The following is a 24,728-nucleotide window of genomic DNA, read 5'->3' as shown; positions in this document are numbered from 1 at the left end:
GGGCACGTGGAAAAGGCCCTGGGGGACACGGTGGGGGGGGATTTTGGGGAGGGGGTGTTCCTGTGCGGGGGGGGCAGGGGCTGGGCTCGGTGGGGGGGGGGCTGGTGGGTCCCTTCACAGCCAGGGCACGCCATGGGGGGTGTATATCCCATAACCCCCCGCGCCATGGGGGGGTATATCCCACAATCCCCCGCGCCATGGGGGGTGTATATCCCATAACCCCCCGCGCCATGGGGGGGTATATCCCACAATCCCCCGCGCCATGGGGGGTATATCCCACAATCCCCCGCGCCATGGGGGGTGTATATCCCATAACCCCCCGCGCCATGGGGGGGTGTATATCCCACAATCCCCCGCGCCATGGGGGGGTGTATATCCCACAATCCCCCGCGCCATGGGGGGTGTATATCCCACAATCCCCCGCGCCGTGGGGGGTGTATATCCCACAATCCCCCGCGCCGTGGGGGGGGTGCGCGCGCGTGTATCCCGTGATCCCCCGCGCGGCGGGGCTGACGTCTCCATGGCGACCGCGCGGCTGCCGGGAGGGGAGGGGGTGGGGGAAGCGCGGGGGGCGGGGTTTCGTGGCGAGGCCCCGCCCCGCCCCCGGCTCGGCGCGGGGTGATGACGCCATCGGGCGGCGCCGGTGGCTGCGGGGAGGCGGCGGCGGAGGGAGGCCGAGAGAGGGCCCCGCGCTCCCGGGGGTGAGCGGGGACCCCTCCTCCGCCCTGGGATCCCACCCACAGCCCCGGGGACTCCCTCCTTCCCCCTGGGACCACCCCCCTCCGCCCGGGGGCTCCCCCCGCCCCGCCCCTGGCTCCGGGGTGGGCCCGATGTGGGCTCTGAGGGGGCGGTGGCACCCGGGGGTGGGGTCGCCGTGGGGGTAACGGGGGTCTTGGGAGGGGCATAGGGGATCTGGGGGGGGTAATGGGGATTTGGGGGGGGGGATAATGGGGGTCTCGGGGGGGGGTAACGGGCCCCCTGGGGTGCGTAACGGGGATGTCTGTGGGAGTGATGAGGGTCTGAGGGGGGGTAACGGGTCGCCTGGGGGGGGATAAGGGGTCTGGGGGCGGTACTGAGGCCCCTGAGGTGGGGCAAAGGGGCTCCGGGGGGGGGCAAGAGGGATTTTGGGGGGGTAACGGGGCTCCTGGGGGGGGTATGAGGGATTTGGGGGGGGGTAACGGGGGTCTGGGGGGGTAATGGGGGTTTTGGGGGGTAACGAAGTCCCTGGCCTGGGCAAAGGGGTGCTGGGGGGAAGGGTAACAAGGGTCTGGGGGGGTAACAGGGATTTTGGGGGGGCTAGTGGGGGTCTGGGGGGGCTAACAGGGATCTGGGGGGGTAAGGGGGATTTGGGGGGAACGGGGGTCTGGGTGTAACGCGCCCCCCCCCCCCGTGCCCCCCCCAGGCGGTCGGAGCCATGAAGGAGGCGCTGGCGGCCCGTCAGCTGTGGGGGGGGGGCCCGGGGGGGCCGCGGGAGGGTCCCCCCCGCCGTGACCCCCCTTGGGGGGGCCCCGCGCCGCCCCCCCCCCGCCCCCCCCCGGCGCCGCCCGCCGCCCCCCGCCCCCGCCCTGGGCCCCTCCCCCGCCCGCTTCGGATGAGGAGGATGAAGACGATGACGACGAAGAAGAAGGGGGAGGCCGGCGCTGGGTCCCCCCGAAGTGGGGGCCCCCCCGGGGCGCCGCCCCCGCCCCCCCCCGCCGGCGGGGTCCCCCCCGGCGCCGGCTGCGGGCGCTGCGGGCCCTGCGGATGCTGCTCTACGCCAAGGGGGGGGCCTGGGCCTTCCCCTGGAAACGGGGGGCTCGGCGGAGGGGGGGGGGCCCGCCGCAGACCCCCCCCCCTCGCTCTCCCCCGACGAGGAGGAAAGGGGGGGCCCCCCTGCGCCGGCCCCGCCCCCCGCCGAGGCGCCCCTGCCCCCGCCGCCCCCCCCTCGCCTCCCGCCCCCCCCCCCTCGCTGCTCCCCCTTTCGGGGACGTGGAGCTGGGGGGGGACCCCGGGGGCGGGGGTCTCTTGGGGGCCCCCCCGGGGCTGGGCGGGGACGCAGGTGAGTGGGGGGGTCCCCAAATCCGAGGGATGGGTCCTGTACCCCTGGGGGGGCCCTTGCATTGGGGGGGACCCCAAATCTGGGGGAGGGATGTCCTGTACCCCGGGGGGGTCCTGTTTCCCAGGGAGGGGGGGTTCGCACCAGGGGGATCCCAAATCTGAAGGGGGGGTTCTTGTTTCCCCTGGGGTGGGGTCCTGTACCCCTCTGGGGGGGGCATCTCACATCAGGGGGGGACCTTAAATCTGGGGGGGGGGGTCTTCTAGCCCACAAACCCCTGTTGGGGTGTGTCTTCCATTCCTGGGGGGGGTCCTGGTCCCCTGGGGGGGGTTAATGTCACGGGGCCCCCCCCAGACCTTTTTGGGGGGTCAGAGGGGCCCTGGGGGGGAGGGGCTCCATTTTTGGGGTCCCTCTGGGCCCCTTTGTGACCCCCCCCCCCTTTCTCCAGGGCCCCTCCCCAATGGGTTCGGGACGGGGGCCCCCCCCAGCCCCCCCGGCAACGCCGAAAGCGCCATCCTCATCAGTAATGTGTGCAGCGTCGGGGGGGGCGCCGAGGGGGGGCCTCGCCCCGAAGCCCCCAACCGGGGGGGGGGCCCAAACCAGCCCCCTGCGCGAGGAGCACGTCACCTGCGTCCAGAGTGAGTTGGGGGGGGAGGCGGTTTGGGGGGGTCCTGGGGCTGGGGGGGGTGCTTTGGGGGTCCTGGGGCTGGGGGGGGCGGTTTGGGGGGTGTCTGGGGCTGGGGGAGGTGGTTTGGGGGGTGTCTGGGGCTGGGGGAGGTGGTTTGGGGGGTGTCTGGGGCTGGAGGGGGTGGTTTGGGGGGGTCCTGGGGCTGGGGGGGGCAGTTCGGCGGGGTCCTGGGGCTAGGGGGGGCAGTTTGGGGGTGCAGCCGTCAGTAGGGACCAGGGTGAACGCCCCCCGTGCCCCCAGGCATCCTGGACGAGTTCCTGCAGGCCTACGGCAGCCTCATCCCCGTCAGCGCCGACGAGGTGGTCGAGAAGCTGGAGGACATTTTCCAGCAGGAGTTCAGCACCCCCCAAAGGTGGGGGGGGGGCCGGGGGGGGGCGTTTTGGGGGGCCCTGAGGGGGGAGGGGAGGCGTTTTGGGGAGGCTTGAGGTGGGCGGGGGGGGGCCTGGGTTTGCCTCCGAAGTGTTGTGTGGAGGTGGAGAAAGGGGAGGATGGGGTGAGGGGGGGCTTTGGGGGGTCGCTGGGGGTTTGGGGGGGTTCTGGGAGTTTTCGGGGTGTCTCGGGGTTTTGGGGTGTCCCAGGGCTCTGGGGGGGCCCTGGAGGGGCCGGACACCTGGGTCGCCCCCCCCGAGAGTCTTGGGCAGTTGGGGTGACAGAGGGACTGGGGGGGGTCATGGGGGGCTGGGGAGGTTTTGGGGTGCCTTGGGCGGGGGGGCACTGAATGCCGGGGGCCCCCCCACATCCCACACAGGGGAGGGGCTCGGTGCAGCAGCTCATGCAGGGCAGCCCTGGGGCTGGGGTTGGGGGGCTCGGGGGCGGGTTGGGGGTCCCGGGGCGGGGTCCGGGCGGGTTTCGGGGTGCCGGGGGGCCCCCGCTGAGGCTGCCGCGCAGGCGGGGCTCGGTGCAGCAGCTCATGCAGTCGTACCAGCGGCTCCCCGGGAACGCGCTGCTCCGCGGCTTCCGCGTCAGCTACAAGCGGCACGTGCTGACCATGGACGACCTGCAGACGCTCTACGGCCCCAACTGGCTCAACGACCAGGTGGGGGTCCCGGGGGGCTCGGGGGGGCTCGGGGAGGGGCTGGGGGGGTCCCAGGCGGGACTTGGGGGCCTCAGGGAGGGCTTTCAGGGGCTCTGGGGGGCTGGTAACAGGATTTGGGGGGCTTGGGGGGGCTCGGTGGGAGCTTGGGGGTCCCTCGGGGGGCTTGGGGTCCTCAGGTGGGGGCTTTCAGGGTCCCTGGGGGAGCTTGTGGGACTTGGAAGGGGAGATTGGGGGTCCCTGGGGGTCTCGGGGGGGGAGCTTGGGGGTCCCAGGCGGGACTTGGGGGCCTCGGGGAGGGCTTTCAGGGGCTCTGGGGGGCTGGTAACAGGATTTGGGGGGCTTGGGGGGCTCGGGGGGAGCTTGGCGGCCTTGCAGGGGGAAGCTTGGGGGTCCCTGGGGAGGCTCGGTGGGAGCTTGGGGGTCCCTCGGGGGGCTTGGGGTCCTCAGGTGGGGTCTTTCAGGGTCCCTGGGGGAGCTTGGGGGGGCTCGGGGGACTCAGATGGGTGCTTGGGGGACTTGGGAGGGGAGATTGGGGGTCCCTGGGGGTCTCGGGGGGGAAGCTTGAGGGTCCCGGGGGGGGCTTGGGGAGCTCAGGGAGGGCTTTCAGGGGCTCTGGGGGGCTGGTAAAAGGATTTGGGGGGCTCGATGGGAGCTTGGGGGTCCCTGGGGGGGCTGGGGAAGCTCAGGGGGGGACTTGGGGATCCTGGGGTGTGGTTTGGGGGCTCAGGGAGGGTTTTCTGGGGGCTCGGGGGGGGCTGGTAACAGGATTTGGGGGTCCCTGGGGGGGTTTGGGGGTCCGGGTGGGGGGCTGGTAATGGGATACGGAGATGACTGGGGGGCTTGGGGGTAGTTCGGGGGGGCCATGGGGAGTGGGGGCAGGAAGGGGACGGTGGGGGCCTCCAGGGGTTTTGGGGGCCTCTGGGGGGTGTTGGGGGGTCCTGGGGGGGCAGGGAGAGGCTGAGGCCCCCCCCCGAACCCCCCCATTCCCCCCCAGGTGATGAACATGTACGGGGACCTGGTGATGGACGCGGTACCCGACAAGGTGAGGGGGGTCGCGGGGGGGGGGTCGCAGAGCCCCTCCCCCACAGCGGGGGGGTCGCAGGGCCCCTCCCCCCACGGGGGGGCCCCCGCATCCGGGGTTCACCCCCCTCCCCACCCCCCCAGGTCCACTTCTTCAACAGCTTCTTCTACGACAAGCTGCGGACGCGGGGCTACGAGGGGGTGCAGCGCTGGACCAAGAACGTGAGGGCGGGGCCGGGCGGGGCCCGAGGGGGCGGGGCCAGGTGGGGCGGGGCCCGAGGGGGCGGGGCCGAGCAGTGGGAGAGGGGGCAGGACTGGGAGAGGAGGTAGGGCTGGGCGAGGGAGAGGCGGGTGGGGGGGTTCGGGGCGGGTGGGGTGTGGTGCTGGGGGCGTGGCGCCGGGGGCGTGGCCGGGGGGCGTGGCCGGCGCTGACCCCGCCCCCGGCAGGTGGATATCTTCGGGAAGGAGCTGCTGCTCATCCCCATCCACCTGGAGGTGCACTGGTCGCTCGTGGCCGTCGACGTCGCCCGCCGCCGCATCACCTACTTCGACTCCCAGCGCACCCTCAACCGCCGCTGCCCCAAGGTGGGGGGGGCCGGGGGCGGGGCCGCGGGGGGGCGGGGCCTCGGAGGGCGGAGCTGGGGGGCTGCGGGGGGCTGGGGGCATGGGGGGGAGGGGCTGCCGCGTCACCCCTCTGCGGCCCCTCCAGGCCCCCCCCCCCCGAACTGTGTGTTTGGGGGTAATGTGGGTGGGGCGGGGTCGGAGGGGCGTTCGAAGGGTGGGGGTGGGCATAGGGGCTGGGGCGGGGACAAAGGGGGGGGCCGCCGCGTCTCCCCCCTCTGGTCCCCCCCATCTCCCCCCTCTGGTCCCCCCTCCTCTATAATTGGTATTTGGTGTGGGGGGGTTAATATGGGCGGGGCCAGGATTGGAGGGGTGTGGCCAAAGGGTTGGGGGCGTGGCCAAAAGGGGGTGCTGTGTGTGTCCCCCTTGCCCAGAAGAGCTTGGATGGAGGGGCTGAGGGGGTGGGGCTAAGAGGAGAGGAGGTGTGGCCAAGGGGGTGGGGCTACAGGACCCCAGGTGCTGAGGGTGGGGCATAGGGGCGGGGCCTGTCTCCCCAGTATGGTTTTGGGGGTGGGACAAGCAGCCCTGGGGGCGTGGCCTGGCTCACCCCAGGGGCGTGGCCCGGCCCCGCCCGCGCTGACCCCACCCCCCGCGGCAGCACATCTGCCGGTACCTGCAGGCCGAGGCCGACAAGAAGGAGCGCCCCGACTTCCGCGAGGGCTGCGGGGGGCCTTCAAGATGGTGAGACCCCCCCGGGACCCCCCCAAACCGCCTGGGACACCCCGGGACCCCCCCAAACCGCCTGGGACCCCATTGAGCTCCCCTTGGGAACCCCATTGAGCTGCCCCCCACCCCGGGCCCATCCTGAGACCCCCTCCCGAGACCCCCCAGGACCCCTGAGACCCCTCTGGGACCCCCAGGACCCCTGGGACCCCCCCTGGGATCCCCCCAGAGCCTTGGGACCCCCTGAAATCCCCCCCTGGATGTCCCCAGGAGCCACCCCCAGACCCCCGGGACCCCACCCTGGATCCTGGGACCCCCAGGGACCCCCCCCTAGCTGCGGGGTCCCCCCAGGACCCTCACCTCCCCCCCTCCCCGCCCCCCCCCCCCCAGAACGTCGCCCGCCAGAACAACGACAGCGACTGCGGGGCCTTCGTGCTGCAGGTGGGCGGGGCTTGGGGGCGGGGCTTGGGGGCGGTGGGACCCCCGGGGGGGCACAGGGGTGAGCAGAGCCTTTAGGGGGGGACACAGGGACGTGGGGGTGCTTTTGGGGGTCCCTGGGGGGAGTTGGGGGGGGATGTGGGGGCAGGGCATACCTCTGGGGGGGTCTTGGGGGACAGCGGGGGTTGGGGGGGACCTTGGGGGGGGCCTGGAGGTGGTTGGGGGGGAGATGGGGGGTCTTGGGCAGACAGGGACGGGGGGGCAGGGGGTACAGGGTGAGATGGGGGTCAGGGAGACACGGGGGGCACCTTTTGGGGGGTCCCTCGGGGGGGTCGAGGGGGCATTGGGGGATCAGTGGGGAGGGGGGGCACAGGATGGGGGGGGGCTTGGGACCTTGTGGGGTGCCTGAGGGGGGTCAGGGGGTACAGGGAGAGATGGGGGGGCGCCCAGGACCTTGGGGGGGGCTTGGGGCTATGGGCGGGGGTGAGGGGGCCACAGGGCGGGGGAGGGACTTGGGGCCATGGGGGGGACTTTTAGGGGTCCCTTGGGCGTTCATGACGCACAGGGGGATTTGGGGGGAGCAGTGGGGAGGGGGGGACCTGGGGGGGGGGGGGTTTGGGGGACACAGGGGGCTCCCGGGGGGGGAGGGGGGCAGATCTCTCTGTGTCCCCAGAGCCGGGGGGGTGGGGGGGGGCAGGGCCGGGGCTGGTGCCTGGGGGTGGGGGAGGGTCGGAGGCCCCTCCCCCCGCCGACCCCCCCCGCCCCCTCCCCCCAGTACTGCAAGTTCCTGGCGCTGGGGCGGCCGTTCAGCTTCACGCAGCAGGACATGCCGCAGCTGCGGCGCCTCATGTACAAGGAGCTCTGCCATTGCAAGCTGGCCCTGTGACGGGGGGGGGCGCGGGGGGGCGGGGGGGGGCCGGGGGGGCACCCCCACACTGACCCACCGCGACCCACACCCCCCCCAAACACCCCCCCCCCCGCTCCAACCCGCGTACAGCGAGCTCTGCCTCTGCAAGCTGGGCCTGGGGGGGGGGGGAGGGGCGCGGGGGGGGGGCTCAGGGTGGGGGGGGCGCGGGTGGGGGCACCCCTCCACTGACCCATCCCCCCCCCACCCCACCCCCCAACGGGGTTTGTTCGGGCGGTGCCGGAGCGGGAATAAAATGGTGGAGTTTGGAGTTGGTGTGATTTGGGGGTGTCGGGGGGGGGAAGCTGGGGGGGGCGGGGGGAGGGGCTGGGGGGACATGGGGGGCGGGGGAGGGGCTGGGGGGCACCCAAGGGGCCACAGGCCGGGGGGGTTGGAGGGGTTTGGGGGGGCTCAAGAGGGGCCATGGTGGGGGCTGGGGGGGGGCGGGGGGAGGGGCTGTGGGGCCTCGGGGGGCCCGTGGGGGGGCGGGGGGATGGGGGCGACACGGGGGGGGCTCGGGGTGTCGGGGGGGGGGGGAATGGGGGAGGCACGTAGGACACGGCGGGGGGTCGGGGGGGGGCTGGGGGCGCCTGTGGGGCCGCGGGGGCGGGGGGCGGTGGGGTTCGGGGGGGGGCTGTGGGGCCACGCGGGGCACTGGGGGCTGGGTTGGGGGCACATTTCGGGGTGGGGGAGGGCGCGCGGGGGGCTCACGGCCTCTGCCCTCCCCCCGTCCCCACGCGGGGACGCGGCCGCCCCTCCCCCAGCCCGGGGGGTCCCGGGCGCCCGGCGGGGGGGGGGAGGGGCGCGCACACAAAGGGCTCCCCGCCCCCGCCCCGCGCGCCTCCGCCCACGTGGTGCCGCCGCGCCCCGCCCTTTCCGCCCCGCCTCGGCCAATGGCGCGGCGCGGGGCGTGCCCGGCGGGCGGCGGCCAATCGGGCGGCGCGGGGGGGCGGGGCCCGGCGCGGGCTATAAGGGGGCGCGCGCGGGCGGGCGGGGCCCTGAGGCCGCGAGGATGTCCGCGAGTCAGGAGAGCCGGTACGGGGGGGGGGGGGAGGGGGGGGGGCGGGGGGAACCGGCCGCGCACCGGCGGCGGGGGGAGGGAGGGAGGGGGGCGGCCGGGGGGTTCGCGCGGGGCGTCCCGTCCGCCCCATCCCCTCCCTCCCGTCCAATCCCCTCCCGTCCCCCGTCCCGTCCCCACCCCCCGGTACCGGCTCCCTCCCCCCCCCCCCCCCCGGTCCCGGTCCCGGTGTTTCCCACCCCCCCCCAACCCCCCCACGTAGGCCACGTGGTTGGCGCTGCCGCGTGCGCGCCCATTGTCCCCCCCGCCCGGGCACGCGGCGCTGACGTCACCCGCCCCGATTGGCCGCCGCCGCGGGGGGGGAGGCGGGACTTCCGGTGTCACCACGTGGAGGGTGAGGGGGGAGCGGGGCGGCGGGCGGAAGTGAGGGGTCAGAGGTCAGGGGTGACGCGGTGTCCCGGCAGCCCCCGCGACAGCGGCCCCGAGGGGATGGAGCCGGACGGGGTCATCGAGGTGAGGGTCTGGGGGGGGCCGGGGGGGCCGGGAGCGGGCTTGAGCCATACCGGGGGCTGTTTGGGGGGACTGGGAGGGGTTGGAGGAGGGGAGTGGGGCCTTACTGGGGGGACTGGGAGGGGTCCGGGGGGACTGGGACAGACTGGGAGGGGTCCGGGGGGGACTGGGAGAGGCCGGGAGCAGGCTTGAGCCATACCGGGGGCTGTTTGGGGGGACTGGGAGGGGTTGGAGGAGGGGAGTGGGGCCTTACTGGGGGGACTGGGAGGGGTCCGGGGGGGACTGGGACAGACTGGGAGGGGTCCGGGGGGGACTGGGAGAGGCCGGGAGCAGGCTTGAGCCATACCGGGGGCTGTTTGGGGGGACTGGGAGGGGTTGGAGGAGGGGAGTGGGGCCTTACTGGGGGGACTGGGAGGGGTCTGGGGGGGACTGGGACAGACTGGGAGGGGTCCGGGGGGGACTGGGAGAGGCCGGGAGCAGGCTTGAGCCATACCGGGGGCTGTTTGGGGGGACTGGGAGGGGTTGGAGGAGGGGAGTGGGGCCTTACTGGGGGGACTGGGAGGGGTCCGGGGGGGACTGGGACAGACTGGGAGGGGTCCGGGGGGGACTGGGAGAGGCCGGGAGCAGGCTTGAGCCATACCGGGGGCTGTTTGAGGGGACTGGGAGGGGTTGGAGGAGGAAGAGGAGGGGAGTGGGCCCTGACTGGGGGGACTGGGAGGGGAGGTTAGTCATAGTGGGGGGGGCTGCGAGGGTGTAGAGGTGGACTGGGGGGGGCAAGGCCTTACTGGGGGGACTGGGAGGGGGGATCAGCCATACTGGGGGCGGTTTGGAGGGACTGGGATGGACATGGGGGGGTGCTGGGAAGGGGCGGGGCCTCACGGGGGGGCACTGGAAGGGGGGTAGAGAGGGACTGGGAGGGGTGAGAACCAGACTGGGATGGACTGGGAGGGGTGTGGGGCATCACTGGGGGGACTGGGAGGGTGATGGGGCCTTACTGGGGCAACTGGGGTGGGGGCGGGGCCTGGCGGGGGGGTGGGGTCTGATGGGGGGTGGGGCCTGACCGGGGGCCTGTAGGCTGTATGGGGAGGGTGGGGGTTGGATTGAGCCATACTGGGACAAACTGGGCTGTTCTGGGGAGCGGTGGGATGTACTGGGGGTAACTGGGATGTACTGGGAGGGAACTGGGCCGTGGGGGGGAGGGGCTGTACTGGGGGGAACCGGGGGGGGGGCTGTGGGGGCAAGTGAGGGGACTGGGGGGGAACTGGTGGGGACTGAGGGCGAACTGGGGGTAACTGGGATGTACTGGGACGACGACTGGGCTGTAGGGGGGAGGGGCTGTACTGGGGGGAACCGGGGGGGCTGTGGGAGTGAGTGAGGGGCTTGGGGGGCACTGGGAGTGAACTGGGGTCACCGGGGGGGAACTAGGGGGGAACTGGGGGTAACGGGGATGTGCTGGGAGAATGACTGGGCCATAGTGGGGGGAGGGGCTGAACTCGGTGGGCTGTGGGAGGGAGGAACGGGGTTGGGGGGGAACTGGGGGCACTGGGAGCCCTGGGCGAGCCGCCCCTCCCCCGCAGAGCAACTGGCACGAGGTGGTCGACAGCTTCGACGAGATGAACCTGTCGGAGGCGCTGCTGCGGGGGATCTACGCGTACGGCTTCGAGAAGCCCTCGGCCATCCAGCAGCGCGCCATCCTGCCCTGCATCAAGGGTACGGCCCCACGGCGCCCCACGGCGCCCCACGGCTGCCCCACGGCGCCCCACGGCTGCCCCGCGGCGCCCCGTGGCTGAGCCACGGCTGCTCTGTAACTAACTCACACCGACCGCCAGAGCCGCCATCCTGCCCTGCATCAAGGGTGCTGCCCCACGGCTGCCCCACGGCGCCCTGCGGCTGCCCCACAACTAACAGACACTGACCCATAACTGACCCCCAGACTTGCCATCCTGCCCTGCATGAACGGTACCGCCCCGCGGCTGCCCCATAACTGACTCACACTGACCCATAACTGGCCCACACTGACCCCCAGAGCTGCCATCCTGCCCTGCGTCAAAGGTACTGCCCCATGGCTGCCCCACAGCGCCCCACGGCACCCCCTGACCTGCCCTCCGGCCTGGAGCTGGGGCTGATCTGCCCCACAGCCCCCTGAGTTCTCCTCTAGCCCCACAGCTGCCCCATAGCTCTGGGACCCCCCAGAAGTGCCCCACAACCCCCCTGTAGTCCTCCTGTGGGCCCCCAGAGCTGCCCCAGAGATCCCTGGAGCGCTGCCAACTGCCCCACGTGCCCCCCCAAACACCCCCCCAGCCCCCCACATCACACCCATCCCCACCCCACTCCGAGCACCCTGACCCCCCTGTATCACCCCACATACCCCCCCCCCCCCATATCTCCCCCCCGATGTGCCCCCCAGGCCCCCATCCCTGCCCCACACCCCCCAGCGCCCTGGTATCACACCATAATGCCTGCCCCACCCCCAGGTCCCCATAAGCCCCCTGCAACCCCTCACCCCCCACAGCCCCTCATTCCCCAGCCCCCCATAACCCCCAGCCCCCTGTAATCCCTCCGTGACCCCCCAACACCCCGTAACCCCCCCATAACCTCCTATATCCCCCAACCCCCCATAACCCCCCCATATCTCCCAGCCCCCCGTAAGGCCCCCATGACCCCCCTAGCCCCCGTAACCTCCCCATAACCCCCCCATGAACCCCCCAGCCCCTTGTGACCCCCATAACCCCCCCCATATTCCCCCATAACCCCCCAGCCTCCCAGTAACCTCCCTGTAACCCCCCAGCCCCCCATAACCCCTGGTGACCGCCCCATAACCCCCTGTGACCCCCCCGTGCCCCCATGACACCCCATATCCCCGTGACCCCCCATATCCCCCAGCCCCCCGTAACCCCTCATAACCCCGCCATAACCGCCCCATAACCCCCAGCCCCCCATGACCCCCATAACCCGTGACCCCTGTGTGACCCCTTGTGACCCCGCACCCCCGTGCCCCCGCGTGACCCCCGCGTGACCCCCGCGCCCCCCCGTGACCCCCGTGGCCCCGCCCCCAGGCTACGACGTGATCGCGCAGGCGCAGTCGGGCACGGGGAAGACGGCCACGTTCGCCATCTCCATCCTGCAGCAGCTGCAGCTGCAGCTCCAGGGCACCCAGGCGCTGGTGCTGGCGCCCACGCGCGAGCTGGCCCAGCAGGTACCGCGGGGGGCGGCGGGGGGCGGCACGGCCCAGCCCCCGCCGCCTGGGCAGGGCGGTGCCCCCGTGGCGCCGGTCCCGAATCCGGCGGGGGCAGAGCAGCCCTCCCCCCAGTCCATCCCAGTACGGCCCAGTGGCCGCCGCTGGTTCATGCCTGGGGCACAGGCGCTGCGCTGGGGGCGGGGCGGGGGCCGGGGGGGGGCTCCACAGGGGCTTTGGGCAGCTATAGGGTGCCCAGGGGAGGGCCCGTAGGGACCCTCAGGGGGGCTCTGGTGTGCCTATAGGGCCTGGGGGGTCCATAGGGTGCCCGGGGGGCTCATAGAGCATCTATAGGGCCTGGGGGGGTCCATAGACCATCGATAGGGCCTGGGGGGGTCCATAGAGCATCTATAGGGTCTGGGGGGGTCCATAGATCATCTATAGGGCCTGGAGGGTCCATAGAGCATCTATAGGGTCTGGGGGGGTCCATAGAGCATCTATAGGGCCTGGGGGGGTCCATAGGCCATCTATAGGGCCTGGGGGGGTCCATAGACCATCTATAGGGCCTGGGGGGGGTCCATAGACCATCGATAGGGCCTGGGGGGGTCCATAGAGCATCTATAGGGCCTGGGGGGGTCCATAGAGCATCTATAGGGTCTGGGGGGGTCCATAGACCATCGATAGGGCCTGGGGGGGTCCATAGAGCATCTATAGGGCCTGGGGGGGTCCATAGACCATCGATAGGGCCTGGAGGGTCCATAGAGCATCTATAGGGCCTGGGGGGGTCCATAGACCATCAATAGGGCCTGGAGGGCCCATAGAGCATCTATAGGGTCTGGGGGGGTCCATAGACCATCGATAGGGCCTGGAGGGTCCATAGAGCGTGTATAGGCCTTGGGGGATCCATAGAGCATCAATAGGGCCTGGGGGGGTCCTTAAAGCACCTGTAGGGCCTGGGGGCTGTCTATAGGGTTTCTGCGGGGGGGCTCTGGGGTGCCTGTAGGGTCCCAGGGGCTCTGTGTGGGTCCCTGTGTCATCTATAGGGTGCCCTGGGGTACCTACAGGGCCTCTGAAGCATCTGTAGGTGGGCCCTTGGTGCATCTGTAGGGCCTATAGGGTGCCTGTGGCACCTTAGGGTTATCTACAGAGCATTTCTAGGGGGCTCTGGGTAGGTCCTTGGGCACCTATAGGGTCGCTAGGGGATCTATAGGGTGCTCTGGGGCATGTGTAGGATCCCGGGGGGGTGCTCTGTGTGTCCTTGGGGCAGCCAGAGCGGATCTGGGGGCTCTGTAGGATCCCAGAGGGGCTCTGAGTGGGTCCTTGGGGGCTCTACAGGCGCTCTGGGGTAACTATAGGATCTGTGGGGCATCTGTAGGGGCTGGGGGAGATCTATAGGTTCTCAGGGGTTCCTGTAGGGTCTCTGCGGGGTCTGTAGGATTCCAGAGGGGCTCTACAGGGGCTCTGGAAAAACAATAGGGTCTTAGGTGCACCTATGGGGTTTCTGGCAGGTCTGTGGGGTTCTCAGGGGTGCCGGTGGGTCTGGGGGGCACTGGGGTGTCTCTGTGGGTGCCGGGGGGTCAGTGGGGGGTCTCTGGGGGTGCTGGGGGGCTCTGTGGGTGCGGGGGGGGTGCCGGGGGGGTCTCTGGGGGCGCGGGGGGGCTCTGGGTGCCGGGGGGGTGCCGGGGGGGTCTCTGGGGGCGCGGGGGGGCTCTGGGGGTGCCGGGGGGGTCTCTGGGGGCGTGGGGGGGCTCTGTGGGTGCCGGGGGGGTCTCTGGGGGCCCCGGGGCGCGGCACTGACGCGGGCGGCAGATCCAGAAGGTGGTGCTGGCGCTGGGCGATTACCTGGGCGCCTCCTGCCACGCCTGCATCGGCGGCACCAACGTCCGCGCCGAGGTGCAGAAGCTGCAGCTGGAGGCGCCGCACGTCGTCGTGGGGACGCCCGGGCGCGTCTTCGACATGCTCAACCGCCGCTACCTCTGTGAGACCCCCGAGACCCCCCCCGGGACCCCCGAGACCCCCCCCGGGACCCCCAAACCCCACCCGGGACCCCCAACCCTCCCCCCAACCCTCCCCCCGGGCGCGTCTTCGACATGCTCAACCGCCGCTACCTCTGTGAGACCCCCGGGACCCCCCCAAACCTCCCCCGGGCACCCCCAAACACCCCCGGGACCCCCAACCCTCCCCCCGGGCGCGTCTTCGACATGCTCAACCGCTGCTACCTCTGTGAGACCCCCGGGACCCCCCCAAACCTCCCCCGGGCCCCCCCAAACACCCCCCGGGACCCCCAACCCTCCCCCCAACCCTCCCCCCGGGCGCGTCTGCGACATGCTCAGCCGCCGCTACCTCTGTGAGACCCCCGGGACCCCCCCAAAGCCCCCCCCATCCCCACCCCCCCGGGACCCCCTGCCAGACCTGTCGTGTCCCTGGGGGTGTCCGTGTGTCCTGGGGGTGTCCGTGTGTCCTGGGGGGGGGTCGCCCGCTGATGACCTCGTGCGTGTCACCTGACCCCGCGGGGGGGTCCCGGCCCCGCGTCCTGCCCGGCCGGTGCCGCCGACCCCGCGGGGGCTGATCACGCTGCCAGGGCTGAGGGCGGCCCCCCCCAGAACCCCCCCGCACACCCACAGGACCCCCAGGGGCCCCCCAGGACCCCCCAGACCCCTCCCAGAACCCCACAGGGGCCCCCCCAGAACTCCCCCGCACACCCACAGGACCCCCAGGACCCCCCAGACCTCTCCCAGAACCCCACAGGGGCCCCCCAGAACCCCCCCAGGACACCTCCAAGACCCCCAGGCTCCCTCCTGACCCCCAGGCCCCCCCCGACCCCCAGGACCCCCTGACCCCCAGGCCCCCCCCGGGCTCCCCCCCAGGCCCCCCCTGACCCTCCCCGCCCCCCCACATCCCCCCCAGGCCCCCTCTGAGCCCCTCCCCCGCCCCCCACATCCCCCCCCAGGCCCCCCCTGACCCCCCCCGCCCCCCGCAGCCCCCAAGTTCATCAAGATGTTTGTGCTGGACGAGGCTGACGAGATGCTGAGTCGCGGCTTCAAGGACCAAATCTACGACATCTTCCAGAAGCTGAGCGGGAACACGCAGGTGGGGGGGACACGGGGGGCCCGGGGGGGCGGGGGGGCGCCCCACGGCCCTGCCCCCCCCCCCACGCCGGCCCCCTCCGGCCCCCCGTGCTGGGCCACGGGCCGGCTTGGGGGGCTCTGGTGTGCTGGGTGGGGCCTGGAGAGGGGGATTGGGGGGGGCTTTAGGGTCCCATAGGGGGCTTTGGGGTCCCACAGGAGGATTTGCGGGTCCCACAGGGGGCTTTGGGGTCCCACAGGGGGCTTTGGAGGGTCCCACAGGGGGCTTTGGGGTCCCACAGGAGGATTTGCGGGTCCCACAGGGGGCTTTGGGGTCCCACAGGGGGCTTTGGGGGGTCCCACAGGGGGCTTTGGGGGGTCCCACAGGAGGATTTGCGGGTCCCACAGGGGGCTTTGGGGTCCCACAGGGGATCTGGGGGGGTCCCACAGGGTATTTATGGGGGATTTGGGGGGGGTTTGGGGGTCTCAGGAGGGACTGGGGCAGCAGCATGTGATACGGTGGGGGGCACTGGGGGTACATATGGGGGGCTTGGCTGGGGGGCAATATTGGGGTGGGACACTGAGCCCCCAGGGGTAATTTGGGGGTCCCTGAACCCCCCCTTTTATCCTGCCCCACTCCAGATTGGTGGTGCCTGGGGTGGGGGGTGTTACAGGGAGCATTTGGGGGGGTCCTGGGGGGGATTTAGGGTCCGGGGGGGTGGGGGGGCGACGGGGGTCCTGGGGGGATGTTGGGGGTGCTGGAGTGTTATTGGGGGTCCCAGAAGGGGGTGGGGGGGATCCAAGGGGGGTCCCGGGGGTCTGAAGGGGGGTTGGGGGGGTCCAAGGGGGAGGTTGGGGGAACCCAAGGTGGGGTTGGGGGTCCAAGGCGGGGTTGGGGGTCCAAGGGGCGGGGAGCGGGGGGATCCAAGGGGGGTTGGGGGTCCCGGGGGGGCGCTGCTGGGGGGCCGTGCCCCCCGGCTGACCCCCCGCCCCCCCAGGTGGTGCTGCTCTCGGCCACGATGCCGCTGGACGTGCTCGAGGTGACCAAGAAGTTCATGCGGGAGCCGATTCGCATCCTGGTGAAGAAGGAGGAGCTGACGCTGGAGGGGATCCGCCAGTTCTACATCAACGTGGAGCGGGAGGTGGGCGCCGTGGGGCGGGAGGTGGGGCGGGAGGTGGGCGCCGGGGGGCAGCGGGTGGGGCGGGAGGTGGAGCGGGAGGTGGGCGCCGTGGGGCGGGAGGTGGGGCGGGAGGTGGGGCGGGAGGTGGGTGCCGTGGGGCGGGAGGTGGGGCGGGAGGTGGGCGCCGTGGGGCGGGAGGTGGGGCGGGAGGTGGGGCGGGAGGTGGGCGCCGTGGGGCAGGAGGTGGGGCGGGAGGTGGGCGCCGGGGGGCGGGAGGTGGGGCGGGAGGTGGGGCGGGAGGTGGGCGCCAGGGGGCAGCGGGTGGGGCGGGAGGTGGGGCGGGAGGTGGGCGCCGGGGGGCAGCGGGTGGGGCGGGAGGTGGGGCGGGAGGTGGGCGCCGGGGGGCAGCGGGTGGGGCAGGAGGGGTGGGAGGTGGGCGCCGGGGGGCAGCGGGTGGGGTGGGAGGTGGGCGCCGGGGGGCAGCGGGTGGGGTGGGAGGTGGGGCGGGAGGTGGGCGCTGTGGGGCAGCGGGTAGGGTGCTGTGGGGTGGCGGGTGGGGTAGGGCTCCCCCCCTGCCCCGGCATGGTCCATGGATTTGTGGGGCGCCCCGTGGCCCCCCCGCAGTGACCCCATGCCAGAGCGACGCCCAAAGGCCCCCCCCCGAAACCATGGGCCGCCCCTGGGCTGTGGGGCCGGTCCCTGAGCGGGGGGGACACGGGCCCTGTGGGTCGGGGTGTGGGTCCTGACATGGGTCCCGCCATGGGTGGGCTGTGGGTTGGGCCGTGGGTGGGCCGTGGGTCCCGCCGTGGGTCCCGCCGTGGGTCAGCCGTGGGTCTGCCCCCCAGGAGTGGAAGCTGGACACGCTGTGCGACCTGTACGAGACGCTGACCATCACGCAGGCCGTCATCTTCATCAACACGCGCCGCAAGGTCGACTGGCTGACGGAGAAGATGCACGCCCGCGACTTCACCGTCTCCGCCATGGTGGGGCGGGGCCGGGCGGGGCTGGGCGGGGCGCCCCTCCCCCTCCCCGCGCGCAGGCTGACCCCTCCCCCGCCCCCAGCACGGCGACATGGACCAGAAGGAGCGCGACGTCATCATGCGGGAATTCCGCTCCGGCTCCAGCCGCGTCCTCATCACCACCGACCTGCTGGTGAGGGGGGAGGGGACGCGCGGGGGGCGGGGGGGGGAGGGGCGGGGGCACCCCTCCCCCACCCCTCACCCTGCCCCGCCCCCAGGCCCGCGGCATCGACGTGCAGCAGGTGTCGCTCGTCATCAACTACGACCTGCCGACGAACCGCGAGAACTACATCCACCGGTGGGGGAGGGGCGGGGGGAGGGGCGGGGGGAGGGGCGGGGGGAGGGGCGGGGGGGAGGGGCAGCGGGACACCAGTGGGAGGGGCTGAAAGGCGCAGAAGTGGGGGGAGGGGCACCAAGGGGCGGGGCATTGGGGAGGGAGTGGCATCGTGGGGGAGGGGCATATTCGGGAGGAGCAACTTGGGGGAGGGGCATCGTGGGGTGGGGTGGGGCATTGGAGGGTGTGGCATCGTGGGGAGGGGCATGGTGGGGGAGGGGACAGTGGCGAAAAAGGGAGGGGCATGGGGGAGGGGTGACCCCACCCAGGTGGGGGGGGAGGGGCCTGGGCGCGTCCCGCCGCCATGGGGGGAGGGAGGGGAGCGCAGGGCCCGGACGCCGCCCCTCCCCCACCCCCAGGATCGGGCGGGGCGGGCGCTTCGGCCGCAAGGGCGTGGCCATCAACATGGTGACGGAGGAGGACAAACGGACGCTGCGGGACATCGAGACCTTCTACAACACGGCGATCGAGGAGATGCCGCTCAACGTGGCCGACCTCATCTGAGGGGCCCCTCCCCCACCCCGCCCCTCCCCCACCCTGCCCCTCCCCCACCCCGCCGGCGCTTTTATTGGGGTGGTTCCGTTTTTTTAATTATTTTTTATTCTTTTTCTATTTTTTTTTTTACTCTTTTGAATAAACGTCACGGTTGGGGGGTGGCACGTCCCACCTGGCCCCTCCCCCACCCACCCCTCCCCACCCCCCCCGCCATGGGGGAACCCCTCCCCCCCCCAGGGGCCCCAGGTGCCCGGGGCTGCCCCTCCCCCACCCCCCTTTTGTAACGTTTATTTATTGGAATAAAAGCGACTTTGGGACAAATAAAAGGTCACAGTTTGTCGGGGGGGGGAGGGGCAAAGGTTCACCCCTCCCCCACTGTGGGGCAGGGATCCTGCTACGGGGCAGACCCCGAAACCTCGGGAGTGTCTGAGGCCCAGCACAAGCCCCCCCCCCCCAAAAAAACCCCACCTACCTGGGCACCTGGCACCCCCCCAAGTGTGGGTCCCGGGCACCTGGGTCCCCCCTCGCCATGGGGCCCGGGTGCCCTGAGATGGGGGTCACAAGTCCTAAGTGTGTGTCCCCCAAAAGTGGGTCACAGACACGTGGGTCCCTCCCCATATGTGGGTCCTGGACACCCGAGTACCCCCCAAGCGTGGGTCCTGGCTGTCTGGGTCCCCTGAGATGTGGGTCCCGACCCCCGGGTCCCCCACATAGGTGGGTCCCAACCCCTGACACACACCCCCCCCCCCCCATAGGAGGGTCCCAACATCTGCGTCCTCCCATAGGTGGGTCCCAACCCCTGACCCCCGCCACAGGAGGGTCCCAACATCTGCGTCGCCCCATAGGTGGGTCCCAACCCCGACCCCCCCCCCATAGGAGGGTCCCAGCCGCCCGGGCCCCCCCCCTCAGCCCTGCAGCGCAGCCGCCAGCGCCTCCCGGATGCGCCGCGCCGCCGCTGCCGCCGCCCGCCCTTCCTCGCCCGCCCCGTCCTCCTCCTCCTCCTCCTCCTCCTCCTCGCCGCCGCCCTCCCCGGGGGGCTCGGCGGGGGGCGGGGCGAGCCAGCGCGGCGGGCAGGGGTCGCCGCGGGCCTGGCAGACGTTGTGCAGCAGGCAGCAGGCGGCCAGCAGCGTGGGCAGGAAGGCCAGGTCGGTGTCGTTGCGCTTCTGCAGGCAGCGCCACCGCCCGCGCAGCCGCCCCAGCGCCCCCGCGGCCGCCGCCCGCGCCGCCGCCGCCCCCCGCGTTGAAGCGCCGCCGCCCCCGCCGCCGCGCCGCCGCCGCCGCGCCGTAGGGCCGCAGCAGCCAGGGCAGCAGCGGGTCGCCGGGGCGGCCCAGCAGGTAGGCGGGCACCGTGACGCCGGCCAGGCGGGCGGGGGGCGCGGGGCAGAGCCCCCCGCTCTGCGCCCGCCGGTAGAGCGCGGAGCCGCGCAGGCCGAGGCCCGGCGGGTTGACCTCGACGTCCCAGAAGCAGCCGCGGGCGTCGACGGCCGCCTGCAGCACGACGGCGTGCCAGCCCCGCCCGTCGCTGTAGCGGGCGGCGTCGTCGGGCGGGGCGCGGATGGGCACGCGGAGCCGCGCCAGGACGCCGGCCAGCTGCGGCAGCGGGAAGCCGCCGGCGTGGCGCGGCGGGGCGGCGAAGGCGGGCGCCAGGATGCCCACCACGGCCTCGCAGACGTCCCGCAGGATCTTGCAGACGGTGGAGCGGGAGACGCCGAACTGCTGCTCCACGGCGCGGTACTCGGTGCAGGCGCCCAGGCGCCAGAGCGTGAGCGCCAGCCGCACCTCGGCCGGCACCGCGCGGCGCATGGTGGTGTCGCGGCGCTCGATGGCCGCCCGCAGCCGCCCGCAGAGGAAGTCGAAGGTGGCGGGCGCCAGGCGGAAGTTCTCGGCCCACTCGCCGCCGCTGAACGCCTTCGCCCGCACCGTCTCCCAGAAGGCCGAGCTCCGCGCTTTGCTCCACAGCCGCCGCTCCCGCCCCGCCGCCGCCGCCGCCGCCGCCGCCGCCGCCGCCGCCGCCGCCCCGGCCGGGCCCAGCCGCGCTCCCAGCCACAGCGCGGCGAAGCGGCGGCGGCCGCGGGCGCGGGCGCGGCGGTGCCGGGCGGCCCGGAGGCGGCGGGCGGCCTCCCGCAGCCGCCGCCCGCGCTGGAGGCGGACGTAGAAGAGGACGCAGAGAGCGACGGCGCCGCGGGACAGCGACGGGGCGGCCGCCATCGCGGCGGGGCTGGGGGGGGGGGGGGGGCGGTTTGGACCGAACCACGCGTGCGCGCCGCTGCGGACAGAGCGCACCGCGCATGCGCGCAGCACCGCGGGGCGGGAGCAGCGGCCAATCGGCGCGGGAGGGCGGGTCGGCGCATGCGCGCCGCCAAGAACTACCCGCCGTGGTGCGCCGCGCGCACGCGCGCGCTCTTCCCGCCCCGCCCCGCCACCTTTTTACGCAGGCGCAGTGCGGGGAAAAGCTCAGGCCAAGGGCGCCTGCGCGCCGCCGCGCTAAGGGGGAGCGTGCCGGCCAATCGCGGCGCGGGGGGGCGGGGCCGCGCACGCGCGCGGGGCGGCGGGACCGGAAGCGCCGCGGCGGCCGCCATGGAGGCGCTCCGCGGGTGGCTCGTCCCGCTCCTCCTGCCCGGGCGCTGCTTCGACGAGCTCTTCCTGCGGCTGAACGTGTTGCACGGTGCGGGGCGGCGGCGCGGAGGGGGGGGCGCGGGGGAGTGCGGGGGGCGCGGCCTCGCCGGCGGGGCCAAGAGCGGCCGCCATGTTCCTCCCGGGCGGAAGTTCCCGGGGGCGCGGGCGGGCGGGAGGGGGAGGGAGGCGGCAGCCGCCATCTTGTTGTCGGGCGGAAGTGGGGGCGTTTCGGGGGGGGGGGCCCGGGACTACCCCCGGTCCCGTTGATCCCCCCCCCCCAGTGCCGTGCCTGAAAATCCTGCTCAGCAAAACGCTCGGTTACGTCATCGTCGCCGGCTCCGTCATGGGTGAGGGGTGGGGGGGTGGGGCTGTGGGGCGGGGAGGGTCTTTGGGGGCTCCGGGGGCGATTTGGGGGCACCTATGGGGGGGTGGGGGCTGTGGGGGCTGAGGGGGTGTCTTTGGGGCACGGGGGGGTGCCTGTGGGGCACAGGGAGGGTCTTGGGGGGGCTCCGTGGGGTGCTTGGGGGCTATGGCGGGGTCTGGGGGGCTCTCTGGGGCCCTGGGGGGGGGCTGTGTCTCTGGGAGCGGGGGTGTCTATGGGGGGCCCTGTGGGGCGGGGGTCTCTGGGGGCTATCCCTGGGGTGTTTGGGGGCACCTATGGGGTGAGGGGGCTATAGGGGGACCATGGGGTGAGGGGCGGCGAGTCTGGGGGTGACTCTGAGGGTCTATGGGGGGAGGTCTCTGGGGCACGGGGGGGGGGCGGGGAGGGGTCTGGGGGGGCTCCGTAGGGGGTTTGGGGGCACCCATGGGGGGAGAGGTCTCTGGGGCCCTGCAGGTGGCCGTGGGGCACAAGGGGGGTCCTGTGGGGGGGCTGCGCAGGGCGTTTGGGGCACCCATGGAGCGGCGGGGGGCAGGGGGTTATGGGGTGACTCTGGGGCCCGGGGGGGCTCCGCGGGGTGTTGGGGGTCAGGGGCGCCCCCCCACCCCCGCCCCCCCCCCCCCAGTGAAGCTGCCGCAGGTGCTGAAGGTTCTGGGGGCGCGGAGCGGGGCCGGGCTGAGCCTCCCCGCGGTGCTGCTGGAGCTGCTGGCGCTGGGGGGGTCGGTGGCCTACGGCTGCGCCCGCGCCTTCCCCTTCAGGTGGGGCCGGGGGGGCCGGCGGGGGGGCTTGGGGGCGCCGGGACACCCCTCTAACCCCCACCCCCCCCCGTGTGCCCCACAGCGCCTGGGGGGAGGCGCTCTTCCTCCTCCTGCAGACCCTGACCATCGGCTTCCTCATCCAGCATTTCGGGGGGCACACGGGGCGAGGTCGGTGCCCCGACACCGGGGTCTGGGGGGTGGGGGGGGGCACCCGGACGCCTGGGTCCCCCCCTGACACCCCACACCCCCCCCAGGGCTGCTGCTCGTGGCGGGTTACGGGGTGCTGCTGGGCGCCCTCCTCTCCCCCCACGCGCCCCCCGTCCTCACCACCCTCCTCCAAGCGGCAAATGTGCCCATCATCATCCTCAGCCGGGTGCGTAGGGGGGTCGTTGGGGGTTGGGGGGGGGGGGCCAGACCCCCCCCGAGTGCCTTTGGTGGGGGGCTGGGGTCCCCCTTAACCCTCCCCCCCCCCCGCCAGCTGCTGCAGGCGGCCACCAACTACCGGCAGGGCCACACGGGGCAGCTCTCGGGGGTCTCCACCGCCCTCCTGCTGGGGGGGGCCCTGGCCCGCATCTTCACCTCCCTGCAGGTGAGACCCCCACCCCCCCAGACCCCCCCAAATCCCTCCCCCCAGACCCCCCCAGACCCCGGCTCTGTCCCCGCAGGAGACGGGGGACGCGCTGCTGACCTTGACCTTCGTCGCCTCGGCCGCCTGCAACGGGCTGCTGCTGGGCCAGGTGCTCTACTACGGGGGGGCCCCGGCCCCCCGCCCCAAGGGGGACTGAGCCCCCCGCCCCGGGACCCCCAACCCCCTGGGGAACCCCCCCCCACCATCACACGATGGGGTTTGGAGGGGCTTTGGGCCCCCCCCCAAAGCGCTGGACCAAGGTGGGGGTGGGGGAGGGGCTGGGACCCCCCCTGGACGCCTGCGTGTCCCCCCCGCAGGAAGGCGGGAGGCTCCAGAGGATCCAGGCGTCCGACCCCCCCCTCCCCTCCCCATGGCCCCCCCAATAAAGGGGCACCCGCCCTCCCCCCCCACCTTGGTTGTTCTTCATTTCTAATTACAGGCAATAATTAACGCTGACACCCCCCCAGCTCCCCCCGGGACCCCCAAACACCCTCCAAGGAGCCCCAACCCCCCCGGGGCCCCCCCCAATCCACCCCCAAACCCCCCCCGGGCCCCCCCCCCCGACCGAAGCCTCCGGCGTCTCGACTCGGTTTATTCCCGCAATAATATTTCTATGCAAAATACTCTCATCTCCCCTCCCCCACCCCCGCGCCGGGGGGGAGGGGGTGGGCCCAGGGGACCCCCCCGGAGGGGACCCAGGCGTCCGGGTACCCCCTCACCCCCCCCCGGGGTGAGGGGCCGGGTTTGGGGGGGCCCCCCACCCACCCCCCCCGCGGGCGTACAAATATAGAGATTATATGTACAAAAACTCAAGTCCAAAGTTGGGGGGGGGGAGGGGCGGGGCTCAGATCCCCCCCCCCCGATGTCAGGGACCCCCCCCAGAACGCCACAGGGTGGGGGTGGGGGTGTCCACAACCCCCCCACCCTTCCCCCAAACTTCGGGGGGCGGGGGAAGGGGGGGCCCCATCGCTTTCGGGGTGTCGCAGCCGTGGCCCCCTCCCCCGCCGTGCCCTGCGCATGCAGCCGCCCCCGGGGGGGGGGGAGGGGGGTGCCGGGGTGGGGGGCTGTGGGGGGGTCCGGGGGGGGGGCCCCCCCGCCCCTAGAGCCGCTCGCGGGCCGGCACCCAGATGTAGGGCCCCGAGAGCTCCTCGATGACGCGCTTCACCTTGTGGTAGATCTCCTCGAAGCTGTCGCCCTCCACCATGGCTGGGGGGGGGGGGGAGGGGGTTAGTGGGGGCTGGGGGGCAGACGGGACCCCCCTGGGGCTGGGGCGGGGTCTCTGTAGGGCCTGGGGGGCCCCTGCGGGTCTTGGCTGGGGTTGCTGGGGGGGGGGCCTTTTGGGCTGTTTCAGGGCCCCCGGGGGGTCCCGCTGGTGCTGGGGTTTGTGGGGGGGACGTGGGGGGCTCTTTGGGGGGGGGGGGGGGGGGTCCTGGGGGAGTTTGAGGGTCCTTGCATGGAGCCACCTATTGGGGGGGTGAATGTGGGGAGGGTCTCTGGGTCCTTGGGAGGGTGGGGGCTGTTGGGGGCTGTGGGTCCCCAGGGGAGGGGATGGGGGGTAGGGTCTGTGGGGGGTGTCTCTGTGGCCCTGGAGGAGGGGGGAGGGGGCCCTGTGGGTCCCTGAGGGGGAGGTGGGTCGTGGGCCTTGGGGGGGTGGGATGTTTCTCTGGTCCGAGGGGGGGCTGTGGGGTTCTCAGTAGGTCCCGGGGGGGGGGGGGCCATGGGGGGGTAGATGGGGTCCCTGGGGGAGGGAGGGGGGCCGGGGGGGTTATGGGGGTCGCGGGGGCGTCTCGGCGGGTCCCCACCGGAGAAGCACTCGGTGAACTCCTGCTCCAGTTTCGTCGCCCGGTCGAAGGCCTTTCGCGCCTGTTCCTCCGTCACCCGCTTGCTGATCTCCTGGGGGGCGGGGCCACCGCCTCAGGCACGCCACCGCCCGGACACGACCCCGCGGCCACACCCCTGCACGCCCCGGGCCTTCACCCTGGATCCCCAGTACTGAGAGCCCCCGCCCCTAGAGCAGGCCCGCCCCAGGCACTGCCACCCACTCAGGCCCCGCCCACAGAGCCTCAAGCCCCGCCCCGGTCCCGCCCACCAGAGCCTCAAGCCCCGAGCCTTCTATCTCATGCCCTGCCTGCAAGTCTCTCAGGCCCCGCCCCTGCACAGGCCCCACCCCCCCGGCAGACACACCCACCAGTGCCCTAAAGCCCC

At 73.3% G+C, this 24,728-nt stretch overlaps 3 protein-coding genes and 1 long non-coding RNA gene across 5 annotated transcripts; 3 read left to right on the top strand and 1 right to left on the bottom strand.

Annotated features, from left to right (window-relative positions):
* Window positions 1-575: 575 nt before the first annotated feature.
* On the top strand, window positions 576-7,676 carry LOC135310386 (sentrin-specific protease 3-like). Its single transcript, XM_064437645.1, is given in 12 exon segments — window positions 576-701; window positions 1,403-2,038; window positions 2,484-2,673; window positions 2,964-3,075; window positions 3,612-3,759; window positions 4,754-4,801; window positions 4,924-5,001; window positions 5,227-5,364; window positions 5,999-6,059; window positions 6,062-6,081; window positions 6,454-6,504; window positions 7,277-7,676. Coding segments are annotated over 11 exon segments (1,581 nt in total). The 5' UTR covers window positions 576-701; window positions 1,403-1,414; the 3' UTR covers window positions 7,388-7,676.
* Window positions 7,677-8,369: 693 nt separating this feature from the next.
* EIF4A1 (eukaryotic translation initiation factor 4A1) lies at window positions 8,370-18,302 on the top strand. The gene is made up of 11 exons (XM_064437647.1): window positions 8,370-8,440; window positions 8,888-8,936; window positions 10,511-10,643; window positions 11,990-12,129; window positions 13,918-14,086; window positions 15,089-15,198; window positions 16,172-16,315; window positions 17,140-17,277; window positions 17,357-17,446; window positions 17,532-17,611; window positions 18,007-18,302. The coding sequence occupies exons 1-11, from the start codon at window positions 8,418-8,420 to the stop codon at window positions 18,149-18,151; spliced, it is 1,221 nt and encodes a 406-aa protein (XP_064293717.1). The 5' UTR covers window positions 8,370-8,417; the 3' UTR covers window positions 18,152-18,302.
* A 2,113-nt stretch (window positions 18,303-20,415) lies between these two features.
* On the top strand, window positions 20,416-22,988 carry MPDU1 (mannose-P-dolichol utilization defect 1). 2 transcript variants are annotated; one of them, XM_064437651.1, is made up of 7 exons: window positions 20,720-20,807; window positions 21,040-21,105; window positions 21,763-21,895; window positions 21,978-22,063; window positions 22,150-22,268; window positions 22,374-22,484; window positions 22,561-22,826. In XM_064437651.1, exons 1-7 carry the CDS (start codon window positions 20,720-20,722, stop codon window positions 22,678-22,680), a joined length of 723 nt encoding a protein of 240 aa, XP_064293721.1. In that variant the 3' UTR covers window positions 22,681-22,826. The 2 variants fall into 2 exon arrangements, with proteins under 2 accessions (XP_064293720.1, XP_064293721.1); XM_064437650.1 differs by lacking the exons at window positions 21,763-21,895; window positions 22,150-22,268 and having other exon boundaries at window positions 20,416-20,807; window positions 22,561-22,988.
* Window positions 22,989-23,099: 111 nt separating this feature from the next.
* On the bottom strand, window positions 23,100-24,485 carry LOC135310400 (uncharacterized). Its single transcript, XR_010370451.1, has 2 exons — window positions 24,326-24,485; window positions 23,100-23,729 (listed from the first exon to the last, which is right to left on the bottom strand). It is a non-coding gene; the product is annotated as an uncharacterized LOC135310400 (long non-coding RNA).
* Between the last annotated feature and the right edge of the window lie 243 nt (window positions 24,486-24,728).

Source organism: Phalacrocorax carbo, chromosome 34 (genome assembly GCF_963921805.1).
Source record: "Phalacrocorax carbo chromosome 34, bPhaCar2.1, whole genome shotgun sequence".
NCBI lineage: Eukaryota > Metazoa > Chordata > Aves > Suliformes > Phalacrocoracidae > Phalacrocorax > Phalacrocorax carbo.
The sequence above is the reverse complement of the archived record's forward strand: the minus strand, read 5'-3'. Positions and strand labels throughout refer to the sequence as shown.

Excerpts from the sequence above, each read along its gene's own strand:
- EIF4A1 (XM_064437647.1), top strand. The coding sequence starts at position 8,418 with ATGTCCGCGAGTCAGGAGAGCCG. Across the intron at positions 10,644-11,989 it reads CATCCTGCCCTGCATCAAGG|GCTACGACGTGATCGCGCAG; the intron begins GTACGGCCCCAC and ends CCCCGCCCCCAG. Across the intron at positions 14,087-15,088 it reads GCTCAACCGCCGCTACCTCT|CCCCCAAGTTCATCAAGATG; the intron begins GTGAGACCCCCG and ends CGCCCCCCGCAG.
- MPDU1 (XM_064437650.1), top strand. The coding sequence starts at position 20,431 with ATGCGCGCAGCACCGCGGGGCGGGAGCAGCGGCCAATCGGCGCGGGAG. Across the intron at positions 21,106-21,977 it reads CGTCGCCGGCTCCGTCATGG|CGCCTGGGGGGAGGCGCTCT; the intron begins GTGAGGGGTGGG and ends TGTGCCCCACAG. Across the intron at positions 22,485-22,560 it reads GCATCTTCACCTCCCTGCAG|GAGACGGGGGACGCGCTGCT; the intron begins GTGAGACCCCCA and ends CTGTCCCCGCAG.